At 40.8% G+C, this 16,815-nt stretch overlaps 1 protein-coding gene across 6 annotated transcripts in view; it reads left to right on the forward strand.

Annotated features, from left to right (window-relative positions):
- ITGB3BP (integrin subunit beta 3 binding protein) overlaps positions 1-16,815 on the forward strand; it is a 107,785-nt gene that overhangs the window by 39,240 nt on the left and 51,730 nt on the right. The window contains exons 8-9 of one of the 6 annotated variants that reach the window (XM_077333493.1): positions 7,430-7,483; positions 8,248-8,502. The exons of 2 other annotated variants lie outside the window; for them this stretch is intronic. In XM_077333493.1, the coding sequence (XP_077189608.1) occupies positions 7,430-7,482 (53 nt within the window). In that variant the 3' untranslated portion in view covers position 7,483; positions 8,248-8,502. Of the gene's footprint in view, positions 1-7,429; positions 7,484-8,247; positions 9,397-16,815 lie in introns of those variants that run through there. 3 more of the 6 variants (XM_077333492.1, XM_077333490.1, XM_077333494.1) reach the window with 3 other exon arrangements.

Raw genomic sequence — 16,815 nt, forward strand, 5'->3', positions numbered from 1 at the left:
GTCTCTCCCTATTGACAGCACACCCCCAGGCAGGAACGATCAGGTAGGGAGCTAACAGTCATCACACTCACAGCGTTTTCCCCTTCTGCTCTGCCTCTTCAAAACCCAGAAGCACACCAAAGGAACATACCTTGAGAGGGTTGCTAGAAGCAGAAGGAAGTCCAACTTGATAGCATACAGAGGTTCTTTTCCAAACAGAGAGGTAACCTTTCTTGTCTCTCATGGCTGCTGTTTGAGGTTGATTGCCCTACAGAGACTCATGCAATTATTGTAAGGAGGTGTAAACTGAAGTGAACTGGGGCTCTGCAGGTGGGAAAAGGTAATCTTTCAGCAGCTCATACCATCTTTGGGAGATATGACGGAGGATTCTTAATGCAGAGGGAGGATTACAGGATGGTTGCAGTGATAAAAGCTATGAGCCTGAGACACTTAGCCTGATAGATAAGTAGGGATGCAGTATGAATTTAACCCAAGCCAGCAATTATTCCATGCAGTCTTCTATTACAATGTGGTGGTCAGAGGCTATGAAAAAGGACGCCTTGTCCAGTATCTCAGATAAAGTCTGAAAGGAAAAGACAGCTGACTCCCCGTCCTGTGTTTTAAACACAAGGCAATACTTCCACCCCCCCACCCAAAGCCATTTAACATTGATATCGATATGATCTGAAATCTCTGCAGCTCAGCAGCATGTACTTGGGGCCAGACAGGCAACTGCACATCTTGATCAAAGAGATTAATTTTACCTCGTGGTTATGATTTAGTTTCAAAAAGTAACAGAGTGAAGGCCTTTTTTAAAAGATGAAGACTTCACTTATGAAGTGTCAGATGTGTTGAGAGGTGTTTTCTCATTCTTTATTTTTAACATATACTGAACAAATGACATTCTTTTCTTGGTACCCTCCCCTCTCCTTGGTGCATACCTTTTGTTCCTTTATAGCTGTAATGGAATTCTTGAAAAGAGAATTTTCCTGCTCATAAGGCTTTTGAGTCACTTTTAATCTTTACTTTGAAGGTAAAAGTGTCTCAACTGCCTTCAGTGCCTCTGGGGGAGAACAGACCCCAGTTCACACAAAGGCCAACTGTACTGAGCCTACACGTGGTAAGGGAGCAGAACTGTGATTGCTTTGCTTGCCAGGCATTTGCATTATGTCAGTCTGACATCCACACATTGGACAATGTTCTGGGGAAGGGTTGTGTGTACAAACCTGAGCCACAGGATCCTTGCCCTTCATACCCATAGGGTAATGGCTACACATGTTGGCTTGTGCCTGTAGCACTTTCCACATGGTCCTTTCTAATGTTCAACATAATGAGTAACACATCAGGAGAGCCCAATGAGCAAGTAATGGTTACCACTGTACATAAATAAACTTTTCAGAGCTGATTGTGTGTTCCCCCCAAATAATCCATATCCCCTCTCAGTATTTTAAATGCTTCCTCTATTGTACTGCAGCATGTACTGTCCTAAAAGTCAAGTTCATTGTTGTCATAGAATTGTACTTCAGGATTAAGATAGGATGATCATAGAATCATAGAGTTGGAAGGGGCCATACAGGCCATCTAGTCCAACTCCCTGCTCAACGCAGGATCAGCCCAAAGCATCCAAGAATGTTGTGCTTGCTGAGTTTAAGAGGATTTATGTGATGCTCGCCCTTGGCCAAGGCCATGTGTCCCTTACTCTGCCATGACTTTCCCTTCAGTGGAGGACCTGCAAGGCCTCATACCAGGAAGGGAGGGGGTTGCACCACCTTGTTCCTTCTCTTTTCCATAACCTCTGCTCTTACCCTTTGCCTGAGGAAGAATATGTCATCCTTCCCAGCCTGCTTCAGATCTTATTAAAATAGACTACCCTTCTAATCCTATTCCCTGTCTTGGTCCTCCTCTCTACCCTACCAGAAGTGTCCTGAAACCCTGTCTCAGTTGCAGATACCTCCTGAGTTACTCCCTTCCTTCAGACAGGACTTGATGATGTGAATAACTCTACTGAGCCTCTTCAGGATGCTTACTGGCCTGGGGGCTGCCACTGCCTATATGGTTTTAAGTTAACGAAGGTGTGTTACTCCTACATGTTCAGGGTGGGTCATGTTGCCAGACAATGTATGAAAACATAACGGGAAGAAACTGCATCATGGGATAGGGAAATACTATTTCGACCTGTCCTCATCAGTATTACTGGCTGTTCTTCCCCACTTACTGGCTCCCATCCCCTTCTGACTGCTATTCATCTCATCCTCTTTTGCTCACTGCCATCTTTGCTGCCACTTTTTCACAGGCTATTAGGGGTTGCAATGGCAACAACAAGAAAAAGTCCAATAGGGGAGGGGTGACATCTGCAAATGAGGAGTTATTGTATTTTTTAAGTCAGATTTTTATGCAAACCTGGGGATTCTCCCAAGCCTGCAGATTCTAAATAATGACTGTGCTTGACCCAACGTGTGAATTTGCCTGCCCCCAATATCCTTAACTATTAGATATGGAGATATATAATCTTGTATATGATTCTCTTCTGTGTTTATATTTTTTCATTTCATTTTTAAAACAGACCATAGAAGGGCAGGCAGAGCAGGGCAGCCAAGCTTGCTGGCTGGGCCACCACACTCTGCAGGAGCCCTGTGGCCCTTCACCCTTGCTCGCACAGTGCAGGGAGGGCCAGATGGTGAGTTGGGCTGAACGGCCTGCCCGAGCTCCTCCCATGACCAGGAGACTTGAGTACATGACATGGCCACTATAGAGTGCAGATGGATGGCATTCCCCACTTTCCCAGTTGCCAGGAGGCTGTGGATCATGGTTGGACAGCTGTCCCCAGATCCTGGGCTTACCTCCTGGATGTATTTCTTCCTCACTCTAAGTGCCAGGAAGAGGAGGAGGACGAGCAGGGGGAGAGGAGGAGCCTCTGATTGGCCCTCAGTTAGGGACTGCCGTCACCTTATTGAGGGATCTCCCCCAGTGAGGGCCAATCAATGGCTCAGCATGTCATCAGAAGGATGGTAAGGATTTTATGTGGGATTATGATGTTGATGTGAAACCATCTTTCAACAAAAGTTCCTAGACAAAAAATGGACACAAATCTTAATAAAAATAAAACAAATAATGAAATGTAAACTGGAAGGGAATGTCTTTAGTCAAAGGACTAAGGGAGAAAAAAACCCGCCCCCCAAAAACACACTAAGATCTTATGAAAAGGACCAGTGGGATGGATTTTGTGAAGAGGTAGTATCGACTAAAGAGCCTCTTGTGGCGCAGAGTGGTAAGGCAGCCGTCTGAAAGCTTTGCCCATAAGGCTGGGAGTTCAATCCCAGCAGCCGGCTCAAGGTTGACTCAGCCTTCCATCCTTCCGAGGTCGGTAAAATGAGTACCCAGCTTGCTGGGGGGTAAACGGTCATGACTGGGGAAGGCACTGGCAAACCACCCCGTATTGAGTCTGCCATGAAAACGCTAGAGGGCGTCACCCCAAGGGTCAGACATGACTCGGTGCTTGCACAGGGGATACCTTTACCTTTACTAGTATCGACTAGTCCTCAAGTTTCCAAGGCATTTCAAATTTCCTTAGTAAAATTAGGTCACCCATCAGTTGCTTTCTCTGCTACTTAATTCCACATCGAGTTTATCTGATTCTCTGCTGACACAATGTGCTATTACAGAGGTTGTTTTTCTATATCAGTAGTGTAGAATTTGAATAAGAATATTCTGTTGATAAATCAAATTGGCCACATGCTATCCTGCACAATAACCACAAGAGAAATTTTCTACTAAAGTATGCATATCCAAAAATACGCAATTAAAATGTTCTCTTCAATCTTCAGTGCTGAAGAGCCTGACAGTGAAGAAAGGGTGCTAGAACTAAAAAGAATTCTGATACCCCATGGAGGTCAATATATATATTTTAAATTAACACTGCTTTAATAAAGACAGATACATTGTGCTGTTCTTATGGAGAATGTCTGATGTAAAAGCATAAAGGATGGGGGAAGGAGAAAGCAAATATTCTTGCATTTTGGTTTTTCGTTTTGGATGTGGTTTTTCATAATTATTTTTAATTCGTTATGCTTAGTACACAAACCTATGACTATTCTTTGACTTGATACAGATGGAATGTCACATTATCATCACATGGTGAGGCATGAAATTTATTTACTTTACATAAACAGCCTCTACTTAAAATAACTTAATTCAGATCTTCCTCTGTCAATTGGCAGCATTATGGAGATCTTAGTATATCGTTCTGCATTAGCAGCATAAAAAATAGCACCATTGTTTGTCCATGACTAGCATTTACAGTAAACAAAATGTTTTTTGAAGAGAATGTAAGCAAACCTTACAGCAGCTGCCAGGAGATGAAATCAAGTCATTTTGCTGCCATCCAAAGCATGCTTTATGTATGCGTAGGTTGCACAATGCATATTTCAAAGTGGAAGTTTAATAGTTTTAGCATTTTGTAGGAGTAAATACAAACAAAATAAACCTTTATCCTGCTGACTCTTAGCAATAGTTAAATGCCAGAGAAAAGTACCCTGCTTTGTGCCAGAACTACAAGTGGCTTTCTACCCACAAAACTATTCATTGGTCTCCAAGGCAAAATCCAGAAAATCTACATTTGTCCTTTTTCTTGTATGCACATACCAAAAAATGCCACCTGACTTTGTGAATTGATCTTGCCTATTTTCCTGTCTTTGACATCAGATGGTTCTAAATGGTATAGATCAGGGGTGGCCAAATCGTAGTCCATGGACATCTAGAGACACAGTTTGGCCACCCCTGATATAGATGAAAGTTTCAGCAATCCAGGAACCACCAAATTAATTTTTAAAATTTTCTGGATACTCGAGTCTTTACCTTGTCTGCCTTACAACATCCAGTCCCTTTTAAAAAGTACAGCGAGTTCAGTACACTCATTGTCAATCTAGTGTGGTCTAGTGGTTAAGAGCAGCAGCCTCTAACCTGGAGAACTGGGTTTGATTCCCCACTTCTCCACATGAAGCCAGCTGGGTGACCTTGGGCCAGTCACAGTTCTCTCAGAGCCCTCTCAGCTTCACCTACCTCACAAGGCATCTGTTGTGGGGAGAGGAAGAGAAGGCAATTATAGGTCATTTTGAGACGGATAGTAAAAAAAGGGGAGTATAAATAAACCCTAACTTTCCTTCTCTAGTGTGTCAGAAAGAATACAATGAAAACCACAAAATATACACCTTAACATCTTCAGGTAACATGTTTGTATTGTCATACATCGTCTGAAGCCCATTAAATGAACCCAAACAAAATTCTGAGTAGACCTATTTAGTTCCTTTTCAGGCTGACCAATCTTGCAATTATTTCATAACAGACAAATTTTGGGCTGTGTTGATTTTTGTAAGGATCCTCCCCCCCTTCAGATGATTTTAATCTGTCTAGTTGAGAAATATTACTTAAGGAAAAATGATGTGTAAGTTATTTTTTGACCCATAAATAGTGCATGATAAGTATACTAGACGGGGTGGGTGGGATGAAAGACTGCTATTCCCCCCAAAAAGATGCTTGTCAACACATGGCACAGCTATAATTAGGGTGTGAATTTTAAACATCAGATTTCAGAGCAGGTAGCATCAGAGACTGACGGATGATAAATATTTGGGAGGCAAGCTCCAAACATCTGTGGTGATTTAGTATCCTATACTATGTAGATGAAATATTAAGCTATTATCATTTGTGGCAGACATACAAATGCATATGAACCTTACAACCTTCAGGCATATACATAACCGCTCTTACACGCACAACAGATCTGTCAAAGTGCATTCCTTGGATGAGGATCTACCCTGCAATAGTCATTTATAGTCTCTGATATATTTATTTTACACATGATTTTTCTTTTCCAAAAATATGTTTCATAAAATCTGGCATTAGACTATTAAGCTAAATGAAAACTTAACCTATTCATTATATCATTGCTATGTATAGTAGCTCATACATGACTATAAATATTCCTAAATACCTGTTTCTTCTTTGGGACATGCAATAGTTATTTTAATTTTTTTGTAAGGAACATCAGTTTGGACTCATTTAATAGCAATTATATTTTAAGAGGCATAAATAACTTGCAATCCAGACATTACAAATATCCAGGTGCTCTGTATGTGCTGATGACAACAAAATTGAAAAGAAAGGCTGTAATAATTCTGACTGGTTTTCTCTGCAGAAGATATTGATTATTTGTGTGTGGTGAGAGATTTGGAAAATTCAATTAAAGGAGTTGTGCAAAGGTTTCATAAATTTTCCTTGTACAGCGTGTACACAGACACTGTTGCGTATTAAATCAATGCAGCACTTCACAATATATTTTCTTTGAAACATAAAAATAAATAACATTTAAACAGTTCTGCTTACTACAGAAACAAGTTTTATTTTCTGTGAAGCATTTAGTCATGTGCTACCACTGACTCATACACATTTGCCAGCTGTAACAAATTTTATAGACATTTTCTCTAGAGACATAGCTCATGTACTATGAATTTTTAAATGAGCAAATGGTGAAGAGGGGATGTCAGCAATATAAAAATTGATCAGTTAAAAGATAAAAGCATAAGTAAAGAGATTTGTATGGTAGTCTTAATAGGTTTTATTAAATAAAAATACTATAAAAGGACAGTAATGAATAGACTGAAGGTTTTAACTGTGCTTGAGGTAGAGAAAAATTATCTGGGCACAGTTAGGAGATTGGTTTCATATCACCAAGCAGTTGGCCATTTCCCCCCATCTCATTGTCCAATGTAATTCAGTGTTTAAAAGCAGTCAAACTTGTGTGCATACAGAGCACAGCGTATACTTTCAATTAGATCATGACCTCTGGTTGGGAATACATGAGGAGTCTCTCCTACCCCACTCTTGTTCTTTATACAAATCTTGTGCAGGTCCTAGATTGTTGGTTAGGCCCCAACAACTCTTTAGACACCACAATGGTTGATGTCATTCAGTTCCAAGCCAGGAGGACACAACTGGTAGAGAACCCAGGTTCAAATAACCTGCAGAGACATGAAGCTGTCTGGTTAGTGTTGGGCAAGGGCTTATCTCTCTGCTTAGGGGATCCTGTTGTGGGGCTGAAATGCTTTTTGGAGGAAGTGTGGGATAGAATTGCAACACAGAGAGGTATGAGATGCAGCACAAGAACAATGCAGTGGAAATGAGAAATTGGTAACAAAAATTATCCATCCTGTACTCATGTGTGAGCTTTTGCTTCATTCATGGAAGAGAATAGTGAGGGGAAAATTCTGCTTTCCACAATACTCCAGCACTGTGTCTGAAGCCTTCAGGTGTGGTTTTTTAAAGTGTATTGGGGACTACAGTGGGAAAGGAGAGGCAGAAAGCGTCCCTTCTCTGTTTGTCACACTTAGGATCTAGCTCCATTTTCACTGTTTTCCTTATTAAGTGTTTAAAAATGTGAACATTTCTTTGACAGAATGTCATCGACCTGTTAACAGCTTTGAATTCCTTAAATCCCTCATTGAATAAGGTGAGGAAGTTTTTGAATTTTAATGAAGTGCAAACTCGGTAATTTAAAAGTGCTATTAGGAATTCTGCATTTATTGGAAACTCCTAGAGGGTGTTTGAGCATTAACAACTTTGGCATTTGTAGTGCTTAACGATAACTTATAGTTTTCACACATTCACTGTATGTTTATAGAATTAACTCTAAGTAATAGAAAAGTACTCTAAACTAATAATAATTAATATTGTCTCTTCATATTGATACACCTTGATTCCCAAATCTGAAGGAAATTTAGGATGAAATGTAATAGTTTCCAAAAGGAATCTGTTTATCCATGCATAAATTATATGTCAAGATAATTCTATATGACTGTATGAAACAGTTGCATTTTTGTAAGAAATGTGTGAATTCATCTGTGCATATAAGTATTTGTTGGAAGGTTAACACGCGAAATGTTTGTTTGAGATAGTAAAGTCCACAAGTGGTGTAGTGGTTTGGAGAGCCAGTTTGGTGTAGTGGTTAGGAGTGCGGACTTCTAATCTAGCATGCCAGGTTCGATTCTGCGCTCCCCCACATGCAATCAGCTGGGTGACCTTGGGCTCGCCACGGCACTGATAAAACTGTTCTGACTGAGCAGCGATATCAGGGCTCTCTCAGCCTCACCCACCTCACAGGGTGTCTGTTGTGGGGAGAGGAATGGGAAGGCAACTGTAAGCCGCTTTGAGCCTCCTTCAGGTAGGGAAAAGCGGCATATAAGAACCAACTCTTCTTCTTCTCCCTTCTTCCAGGGTTTTTTGTTTATTTGTTTTTCTTGCAGCAAAGGAAATTCTAGCCACCTTGAGAGCTACAAAGGATCAAAAACCCTTATAAACTCATTGGCTTCAGTGGCTTTAGGATGATATAACTGCTTAGGAGGATGCCCTTGTTTAAAACAGGATTACTTGCAATCATAATTAAATAGTCTTGTGCAATTATTGCATTTGTACTTCTGCAAAATATGTTCTTTTTTAAATTATATAGGTACTGAATTGCTGACCAAAATACCTGTGAATTACATTTTTCTCTTGGACAACTGAGCTTGTGGAAGTCCTGGATCCTTCTTTCAAAGCATGTCGATTCTACGGATGAGAGTTGATTAGTATTGGACCTTCTTCCAAGGCTTGCCTGTTTCCTGCCTAATCCATGGGTGGAATGTAATGGAGTGTTGTCTGTGAACATAGCAATATAGGCAGAACTTGTTTGCATAAAGCATTACTCTTCCTTCCACTCCCATTGAGAGAGGGGAAGCAAAGACAATGTGTCCTTTGACTTCTCATAAGTCCTTCTGTACTCTTTTCCAGTGTTACATCTAATGTACTGACCTAGAAGTGTGGATGGAACGTGATGGGCATCACCCTTCCCCTACCATTTTTAGATGTGGGATGTTTTGGGGTAAAGATTAGTAGGGTAAGACAAACGTACTTAAGTCATCTTACTGCAGACAACTATTCCACAACATGCTTTTTAACAGAGTGTTACACTTTCTGCATCATAATGAAGAAGTCACAGTTTTTGCCTGGTAGGCAAACATTGAATCTGTCAAATATGTCAGCCAAGTAAAGCCAGAAAAGGTTTGTCATGGAAGTGACAAGTCCATCAAAATGTATGGCTGAGTTCACAGGCTCTTTCAGCTTCTTGTTACACTCCTTATAAAATCTGCAGTTTTCACAGATGAAACAAGAACTTCATATTTTTCATCTGGATTCGAGTTTCCAGGTGCAGAATTCTTGCAGTGTTGCATTATAGTGGTTTTGTTTCCAAACAGTGTCAACCTTGCTCTGTATTAACTGAACTTGTAGCTTTGAATATTCTTCAGTCTTCCTGTCAAGCAGTGTGAAAATAAGAATCCCTGCTCGATCTCACATAAACCAGCATAATAAATTGTAAATTGTGCAGTATTAATGGCTTCAGTACAGTCATTTGTTTGCAGTGCATAAAAAAGAACTTGGTTCCATTGCATCAGCTGTATAACAACTACCATACTGTCAGCTGTGCAACAAACACTGGGGTTTGAAAGCAGAAGACTTAGCTGTTTTGCATGTTACTGATGCTGTTATTTTTATAACTGCCTGCAATGCAAACATTTTTGCTAAGAGATGAGTTAAAGCTACTTTGTCTTCCTATAATGTATAAGTCCTTTTTTAATTTGATATTTACTTTGAAGGCAAGATGTCTTTTCTAGATGGGGTCTAAGTAATTTGTTAAGTCAATTATGTTGCATTCCATTATAAAAAAGAAACACCAATTTCCCCTTCAGACACATCTGGCTGGTAATTTCAAATGTGATGTGTGATGTCATTCTTTTCTGATGCCTCTTTGCTTTTTTTCCCCTGAACCACTTCCTCTTCCAAAACATCTAAAACTAATTTATGCTTATGCATAGAATCCCCTCACCCTGTGCCACATACATAATGACTGTGGCTGAGAGCCAGTTTGGAGTAGTGGTTAGGAGCGCAGACTTCTAACCTGGTGTGCCGGGTTCAATTCTGCACTCCTCCACATGCAGCCAGCTGGGTGACCTTGGGATCGCCAAAGCACTGAGACTCCTTTGGGTAGAGAAAAGCGGCATATAAGAACCAACTCTTCTTCTTCTTCTGAATTCCTGATTCCTTTTGATGCTTATTAATGTATACATAGGATGTGTATGTCAGGTAAGCAAACTGAAGTCTCAAGATATAGTTGGTACAAATTCTTTTACAGTACCATCTTCAGCAGAGTTATATAATTTCCAATCCATTGAGACAGATGGTCTTAGACGAATTTAACTGTGCTTAGGATGGCACTTTTAATACTAGTTGATAACTCCTGCTTCGCTGACCACTGTAAAAACTTGAAGTCAGCATAATGTACCAATCACATGTGAGAAGTTGTTAGTTAAAAGTTTATCTTGGTATGTAAGTCCATCTCGGCTGTCCCTTAGTCCAACATAGTACATCTCTACTTGGGTGGAGAGGGAATCAACTCCAGCTTTTCCAAATCAGCCTTATAAACAGATAATGTTAAGCAGAGAACAAATCTGTACTTGAAGATACCAATGTTGTATTTCATTACTGAATCTCTCCAATTCAGAGAGCCAGCGTAGTCTAATGGTTAAGAGTGGCAGCCTCTGATTTGAAGAACTGGGTTAGATTTTCCATTCCTTCATATACAGTCAGCTGAATGACTTTGGGCCAGTCACAGTTCTTTCAGAGCTCCCTCGGCCTCACCTATCTCACAGGGTTTCTGTTGTGGGAGAAGAAGGGTAGGTGCTTTGAGACTCCTTTGGGTAGTAAGAAGTGGGGTACAAAAAAACAGCACTTCTAATTGGTTCTTAGGAGTTTCAAATGGTCAGCTATTCCTAAACTAAGGGTGTTTTTTATTATACAATTTTGAATTTCCTTTCTTGATTACTGAGCTCATTCAGGTCCTTTCCTAATGTAAAATTGTGAACTCAAAGAAATCTTGGGAGGCATTTTTAACATCCACTATGTTACCGTTACTTGTGGCGCAAAGAGCCTCTTGTGGCGCAGAGTGGTAAGGCAGCCGTCTGAAAGCTTTGCCCATGAGGCTGGGAGTTCAATCCCAGCAGCCGGCTCAAGGTTGACTCAGCCTTCCATCCTTCCGAGGTTGGTAAAATGAGTACCCAGCTTGCTTGCTGGGGGGTAAACGGTCATGACTGGGGAAGGCACTGGCAAACCACCCCGTATTGAGTCTGCCATGAAAACGCTAGAGGGCGTCACCCCAAGGGTCAGACATGACTCGGTGCTTGCACAGGGGATACCTTTACCTTTACCTATGTTACCGTATTTCAAAGACAGTGTAACATCTCTTTTTACATGCAGGGTGAATATGTAATAAGACTGGTCCTGTAGTTATGAACAATGTGTGAAATGAAAATAGCATGTAATTGTTGTTGAATTGTTTTTAACCAACCCAGGCATTAACTGAAGAATAACTCGCCCTGCTGTAAGATTCTATAACTGCCCAATCCTACTTAAAAGGTTGAAAAGAAACACTGTAAATCTATCTCCCTGCAAATACCAGCTAAGGATTCCTCAGTGGACTAGGCAGGTGCACATCTAGATACAGTTTCTTGCATCTAATTTAAACTTTACAATCTGCAGAACCAGTTAATCTCAATGTAAATAATATACTCATCCATATCTCTCTTATGCAAATGGGTAATGGCACAAGTCGAATTACTTCTGTGTAGTTGCAAAGCCCAGTTCTTGCACTACCTTGGAAAAATTTTTCAATGAGCTTTGCCTCATACTTGAGAAGAAGAGCTCCTCTTAGAGATGGGCACTATTTCCCAGGCCTTCAAACAAACTGAAAATTTCACAGCAATTATATGCTCCAGGTTCCCTCTGAAGGCATGCCAGTTTTATTGCAAACAATGAAGATTGCTTGCCAATTTGTAGGGCATTGTTTATGTATCTTATCAACACTCGGCAGCATAAGCAGCTCTTTGGCCACCGCCATTTGCTTTATAGCAAATGTAGCATTTCCAATGTCCTTTTTAGTTACTACCATCCCTAGATTTACAAAAATATCATAGAAGTCTCATTTTCCAGAGTATAATCTATTTAAAAGTAAGTATCTTTAAATATAGTGTGTCTTACTTCTGATTAGACCTGCCCAAGATTGTGTTGTAATGGTTTCAAAATTCAGCACTAAAAAGATTAACATTTGTGTTAATAATTATAGACATGAGAGCTGCTGGATCTACTTACAAAGTATACTGAGAGCTATGCATTAAAATAAATGTGAGATGGACTTGGAATTAGAAGACTGCGAGCAAGGATTCAAGGACTCCAGGGGGCATCTCATTTCCCCTTCCCCCACCATTTACTCTGTCCCTTCCCTGAAATCACCCAAAACCTTTCCCCTTCTTTTTCTCCCCCCCCCCCCCCACTGTCCAAGCTGTCTTCCACACACACACACTCACACACTCACACCATATTTAGTTTTCCTGCCCCCTGGAAACCTCTTTCTAGGAAAACTTTTCATAATTCTGGCTGCCATGCTAGGGAATCCACACAGACTTGGGGGGGGGGGTCCTTAATTTCTCCTGTATTCCAGCCTTCACATTATTTCTTTTTCCTCCTGGCAGCCCCCGTACCTCACCTTTCCTTCCTACCATTTCCCTTTCCCAGCCACTTACCCACCAACCCTTAACTGCCTCTTGACTTAGGCTGTATCATTTATTTACTTCATTTATACCCTGTCTTTCTCCACAATGGGGAGTGAAAGCAGATGATACCATTCTCTTTCTCCTCTCAGTTCTAACCTTACAACAATTTTAGGAAATTCACCAAGTCAGCTTCCATAGCATAGAAATTCTAAGCACTGGCTTTCATGGAATGGCTGCTGTTGAACAGTAGAAATCAGCCAGGTCTGCAAGTTAGGTGGTAGCAAGTTGTCCAGTGGTTGCTAACAGGCTTGGCCCCAGTGAGTCAGTAGTGGTCTGACACTGTAAGAAAGACACATGGGTTTCCTGGGGGGTTTCATCTTGTGCTTTCAAACTGGACTTTTAATAAGGGGATTGAGCTGGGAGGTTCAGTGAGGGATGTCAAGGGGGAACAGGAGATTAACCCTGAAGAAGGGTATGCAAACTCCACAGCAGCAAAGAAGACTGTGAACCTCATTATTCATCCTGTGTTCACTGCGGGACCAGGCCACAGTCACTATTTTCAGGAATGGAGTCTGAAGAACTGGGCCAAATTGAAGTGATAAAGAGAGGACATTCTAGACCTATGGAGGAATTTAAAGATCACAAAGTCTCCATGTCTGGATGTGGCCTACACCCAAAATGTCTTGGGGGACTCAAATGTGAATCTACTGATCTGTGGGTGCAACTTGTCACTAAAATCAACCCCCCTACCAGAGGATTGGAAAGCAGCAAATATTGCACTTTTCTAAAAGGGGTCCAGAGGGGAACCTGGAAATTACAGGCTATTTAGCTTAATGTCTTTCCTGGGCAAATTAATACAAATTGTAAGCAAAGAATTATCAGCATGGCTTCTGCAAAGGGAAGTCCTGTTTCACAATCCTTTCAGAGTTCTTTGAGAAACGGCAGGCATGTCGAGAACAGTGATTGATAGACTTTCAAAAAGGTTTTTGACAAGATATCTCACCAAAGATTTCTGTGTATGCTAGCAGACATGGTATAAGAAGATAGGCGACTAGCATAGTGCCTAAGATGAACCTCCACATTCAGAGGCACTAATCTGAATCCCAGAGTTGGGAAGCAACATCAGAGGAAGATCTTGGCTGCTGTACACTATTAGTCATTTATAGTGATGGCCACAAATAGATATCTTTAAAAGGGATGAGACATGAAGAACATCAGTGGCTATTAGTTATGGTGATTAAAGGGTATCTCCACATTCAGAGTCAGTAAACCTATATACTATGTACATACAATGGGCAACATCAGTGGAAAGTCCTCCAGAGTAACTTCTTACCCATTGTGTGAGACAGAATGGACTACTGGACTAGATGGACCACTAGATTCAATCAACAGGGCTCTTATGTTCTTATGATTCCTCCCACAGAGGTCAAAACAGCTCTGGAAAAGGCCCTGCCCCCTCCCCTTGCCTTTTACTGCCAGAAACCAAGGCTGGCAATACTGTGTGGTTACCTAGCAATGGTCATTTCAGGCATTTGTTTCTTTAAGCTGCTGGTCTTTCTATTATTTCAGAGGAGGAGGTAACTTCTTTCTTCTTTCATTATCTCTCTCCACATGCACACACATTATATATGTTCCCTAGTAGGTGAGCAGTCTAAGTGTGCATATGTGTGCGTGTAAAATCTCCACAGATATGACCATGTTGAGAATTAGATACATTGACCAAGAGCTGTGGTGGGAGAGATGTCATTTTCACCTCCACCATTTTCCCCCTTCCCTGAAAGCCTCCAGCGTAATGTAGTGGTTAAAGAGCAGAAGATTTTAATCTGGAGAACCTTGAGTCCCTACTCCTCCACAGGCTGAGTGAGCTTGGTCACAGCTCTTGCAAAGAAGAGCTCACAACCCAACTTTAGTTCACAGGATGTTCTGTGGTCAGGAGAGGAAGGGAAAGGTTAAGTGAATAATGGGGTATAAAAAACAGTCTTTCCCTTTTTTGCTTCCTTCACTCATTCCAATCCATCCACCAACCTACTTTTTGTCTCCCCCCCCCCCACATCTTCAACTATATTATTTCATTTATACACCATGTTTATCCACAATGGGAACCCAATGCAGGATACATCATTCTCCTCTACTCCAGTTTATCTTCACAACAACCTTGTGAGGTAAATTAGGCTGTGAGGTGTTACAGGGCTAAGGTCACCAGTAACTTTCTATGCCAGAATTGTCATCCAGAACTGAGTCTCGCAGATCATAGTATGAAACTTTTACCACTCTAACACACTTGCTTGAAGTAGCTACTGTTAATAGCAAGGAGCCAGTCCTCAGTGAGTCATGTATGTCAAAGTAACTAGTCACCTGTTCCCAATTGCTGGTGGGCCTTGCCCCAAACAGTCTTGCTTCAAAGGCCCTGGAAACAGTTCTGCTCCCTATCGCTGACAGAAGCCAAAGCCTGAAAGCTAGCAATACTTTAGTTTATTTTTAATTTATTTTTCTATTTGTATCCCACCACTTTCACTAGCTGTGGCTCATAATGGGTAACATTAATCCCCACAATAAAATCACATTAAAACAGTTAACACCTCCACTGCCCCTACAGGTATAATTTTATTTATCTACAGGTGCAACTTCTATTAATTTGTAATACATCTAAAAGATTCTTTTCCAATGAAAAGATAAATTTAATTTAACTCTGTCAATTCAATAAGTTTAAGGCTACAATTAAAATATTACCAATTTTGAGGTTCTACCAATGTTAATGTACACATTATACAAGTATTGGATCTAAAGAACTGCATATGACTCTACCACCTTCGGCTTACACTTTAAAAGCTGCTGAAGATCCAGGGACTTTGGGGGATAATGTAGGATTCTGCACAACAGGCTGTAACTATCAGTAGACTTCTGTAGAAATCATAGGGGAACCTTTATATCCAATGTATTATTTTCAAAGCAAGAACACCAAGTATTACATTTATATGTAGAACCAAACCTTTCAAGGGGCCTACATATATGATGAGAAAACTGCCATTCCTTATGTTATTAGTGGTCAGAATTTTCCTCACTTTGAGGGGAAGTTTGCCCTCAAGCACCCTTTGTCAAGGTTGCCTAAATCCTGCTATTATATTGCCCTGCAATTGCAGTACTAGAGATATAAAAAAGTGTCAGTTTTGCCATAGGCTGAGCAGCAATATCAGCACCCACTCAGAAAGCAGGAAAGTACTCTTCATCCAGATACTTTCCAGGAGGGGCCTAGATTCCTCAGGTAACATCATTTTCAGCCTGCTGGAATACTCAGCCATTAGCTTTCCTTTCCCCTCCATAGGGACATTGGCTATTTGCTAGTCAACGGTACATATAGAAATGTCCTAAACTTGTCATCCCTTAAGTGCCTTCCTGCCTTATCTATAGAACTCATGATTAACATACCTACCACATGCATTCATATCCTGCCCTCTCATTCCAGGGTCATCAAGACATTATTTGCATTTTTGCCTAATTCTGTCAGTTTAACTAAGCCTTTGTCCTTTCGCCTGGGAAACTCATCAGTAGTCCACTCAGAGCAATTGCAAGCACTGTCTACTTCCAGGACCTTACCCTGTTTTGTCCATTCCATGAAAAAATATCACTTGCTGCCCAAATTTCTTTGTTACACTGGCAATCTCGTTGTTTTAGGGGCTGCAGAACCCAACTTTATCCTCCAGAAACAAATCTAGTTAAGGCATTCCTGTATGGTGTGTCCTCTGGATATCCCACGTACATCTGAAGTGCTGGTTGCTTTCACTGTTTAATTTTAGACTTCTCTATCCCACAATCTCATGGTTTTCTCTTGTGTGTATGCTTAGTTTAAATGGTGCAAGTGTGCTAGCTTTTTTTTTCCCCCAAGAATTTTATTTTATACTGGCATCTGTGCAAGTTTCTAAAAGTTTACACAAGTGGAGAATGCTTTTCTTACCCCAACTCGCAAGCTTAATTCCCCAAGGCAATCTAATTTGGGTAACAGTGCAATCCTAACCTCATTTCTTTACAAGAAGATTCAATTAATTTAAATGGAACTTATTCCCTAGTAGGTGACCATAAGGCTGCAACCTAAGCCTATTGAAGCAGCTACTGTTTCTTGACCTCTTATACTAAGCTTTTCCCCTTTTCAAAAACAGCTGGGTCTATTAAGAACCATTTCCTAGTTCTGTATACAGTAGATCATGTA

The sequence above is a fragment of the Paroedura picta genome, chromosome 4 (assembly GCF_049243985.1).
Source record: "Paroedura picta isolate Pp20150507F chromosome 4, Ppicta_v3.0, whole genome shotgun sequence".
Lineage (NCBI taxonomy): Eukaryota > Metazoa > Chordata > Lepidosauria > Squamata > Gekkonidae > Paroedura > Paroedura picta.